General features: G+C 36.9%; 1 protein-coding gene across 1 annotated transcript in view; it reads right to left on the bottom strand.

Moving 5' to 3' along the window:
* Positions 1-879: 879 nt before the first annotated feature.
* Positions 880-2615, bottom strand: part of LOC109539298 (ras-related protein Rab-8A) — a 3468-nt gene continuing 1732 nt past the window's right edge. Inside the window, exons 2-5 of the mRNA XM_048668707.1 lie at positions 1931-2130; positions 1780-1866; positions 1613-1726; positions 880-1545 (exon numbers count right to left, since the gene is read on the bottom strand). Coding sequence (XP_048524664.1) covers positions 1450-1545; positions 1613-1726; positions 1780-1866; positions 1931-2130 — 497 coding nt within the window. The 3' untranslated portion in view covers positions 880-1449. The remainder of the gene's footprint in view (positions 1546-1612; positions 1727-1779; positions 1867-1930; positions 2131-2615) is intronic.

Genomic DNA, 2615 nt, shown 5'->3' with positions numbered 1-2615 from the left:
TTTTTGCTCATTTCTCGGAGGCAAAATGAGCAAGAACGCTCATTTGTACATCATTCTAGACAGAAATAAATGGCCTTTTCAGAAAGTGAACCATGAATGGGGAAATGTTGGCAGTTTTCTTTAAAAAATGCTTGAATTCAAGAAGTTTTAGATTTGCGTGGTGAACATGACGCTGCTTTTTTCGAAGTTTCTCAAGAACCATTCGAACCAGAGAATTCGTTTTGGCATCGTTGGATAGAGAATGCCCCTCCATGGATCCGCCCTTGTATTTGATTAGTTATGGGAAAATGCCACATTAACATAGCAGAAGCTATAAGAACTTACGTCAAAAAGGTCCAGGAACACTGGCAGATTTTCGACTTAAGAAGGTCACAAATGTGCATGTATAAAGTGTTTGGGTCAATAATAAGGAAGAAATCGTCGGCTAAAAATCGTGAAGGCTCAAAAAACGCTTAAAATGTGCCGAAAATTTCCATTATTTCAGGAAGTATTAAAGCAGTACTTATTGCAATTGAAGTTTTAAATGAACCGGTTTTTACGCGTTCGTTTTGGAAAAAGTGTATTATTTGTTGGAATTGTCTCTCGAAGGAAGGACCGGAAAATGTTACTTTAAACCAGAAAATTAGCGATTGTAAAGGAAATGTTGGCGATTTTTGCGACTTAAATCGTTGGCCGGATATTAAGGGTGGGAAGTTTTCAAATTGAGACCCGGTATATTGGAAAACAGGAGCATTATACAGGGTGACCAAGGTAAGAGTGCATTACATCTGAAACTTGTTCTGAAACTATTCTCTGATACAATCGCGCGTCGTTGCATTTTTGGATGTAGGGACTACAGCAAAGGTCAGATTGCCTCGAATTGAAAAATCGCATGAGCACTACTGTGTAAAGTTATTCACTTATATTTTGAATGAATTAATTCTACATCTGCCTGGATCAATCTTACTTGTAACTAACAGAGTGAGGTTCTCTATGAACAATAATTTGCAGTAAAATTTTCCATTAGCTCAGTCTTAAAAATCATAAATCAAGTTATTTGTGCGCTTGGAGCTTGGAAATCATCAGCAGCTTCAAAACAAGGATTAATCACAGTGACTTTATCGTAACAAAAGTCCAATTTTAATATTTTTTTCTCAGTTCGTTCAATTGATAATCAATCGGTAAAGAAATAGAAAATAAATGTTTACTTAAACGGTCTTCTAGATACACGACATCTATTTAAGTATCTACCCCTTAAAATGTAAAAGACTTTCAGTCTACACCCTGTACAATTTAGCGGTACGCTTAGCAAAAAATCACAGTGATGTAGCGTCAACTTATATATACAATTGAGCCAAAATGGAGCAATTTCGTGAATTGTCTAAAGAAAAATTGCCCTCCACTACAACTGAATCCAACCGATTGAAATCAAGCAAAAACTGCAAGTATTTTCGGCGGCCAGCAGACTTTTCAACAACCAGACGAAGAGCATCCTCGCATGTCGGACTTGGGTTTCAGCAGCAAGTCGGTTTTGTCGTTCTGTGGAGGGTCCACAAATGGGTAACCCTAAGAAAGTTTTAACTGTTCACTGTGCTCATTCATTCATCATTTGATGAATTTATTGAAAACCTACCTTTTGTTCCCGTTTCTCGCGAATTTTTCGAGCCAAGCACATAAAACACGCTTCTATGTTAATGTTGTCCTTGCAGGAGACTTCCAAGAAGGGCAAATCAAAGTGCTCAGCAATCTGAAAGCTGCTATTAAGATTTGTGGCTCAGTAGAATTTCAACTCGCTTATACCTTCTGTCCGTTTTCTGTTTCTACAATCCTGTCCTTAGACTCGCACTTGTTTCCCGCTAAAACCGTGATACAGTGGGGCGACGCATTCTGAACATTGAACCGGTAAGGTAGTGTTTAATGGAATATCTAAATAGTGCCACCAAGTGCTTACCTCATCAATGTTTTGAAGCCAGTAGGTAATGTGGTTGAAACTCTCCAAATTGGTAACGTCATATAATAACAAAATCCCCATCGCTCCCCTATAATAAGCGGTGGTCAGAGTTCTGAAGCGTTCCTGTCCAGCGGTGTCCCAAATTTGAAGCTTTATAGGAACACCATCCAGATTGATAATTTTCTGCTTGAAATCTATTCCTACAAAATCAAATTGGTATGCACCGGATGTTTGAAAAAATGTCCCTTGCCCAGATAGCATTTGATATTCTATGAATATCCCAGAATGTTCAAAAAATATACAGAACATTGCGGGAATATCCTGGGAATATACATAGGTGAACATTCCTAACACGAATGTTCGTGGAATATACATGCATGTATATTCATCAAAGTTCATAAAAAGTATATCCTAGGTATGTACATATATGTACATATTGGGTATGTGTGCAGATGAACATGCCAGGTATGTACATATTGTGTATATGTGCAGGTGAATATACCTAGTATGTTGTAAACAAATATTCCGGTAATATACATGAATGTATATCTACGGTATATTCCAAATTGGTTGAATATAAATAAGGGAATGTAAAAGTAAATCTTCTTACTACTAAAACCTGAGACCCTTATGAAATACTGAAAATATGGTGTTTTGATTAACAAATTAACAAAATTTATCGAAA

Source organism: Dendroctonus ponderosae, unplaced genomic scaffold, assembly GCF_020466585.1.
Source record: "Dendroctonus ponderosae isolate FM_Combo_2020 unplaced genomic scaffold, Dpon_F_20191213v2 Dpon_F_20191213_7, whole genome shotgun sequence".
In the NCBI taxonomy this organism is placed as follows: Eukaryota; Metazoa; Arthropoda; class Insecta; order Coleoptera; family Curculionidae; genus Dendroctonus; species Dendroctonus ponderosae.
The sequence above is the reverse complement of the archived record's forward strand: the minus strand, read 5'-3'. Positions and strand labels throughout refer to the sequence as shown.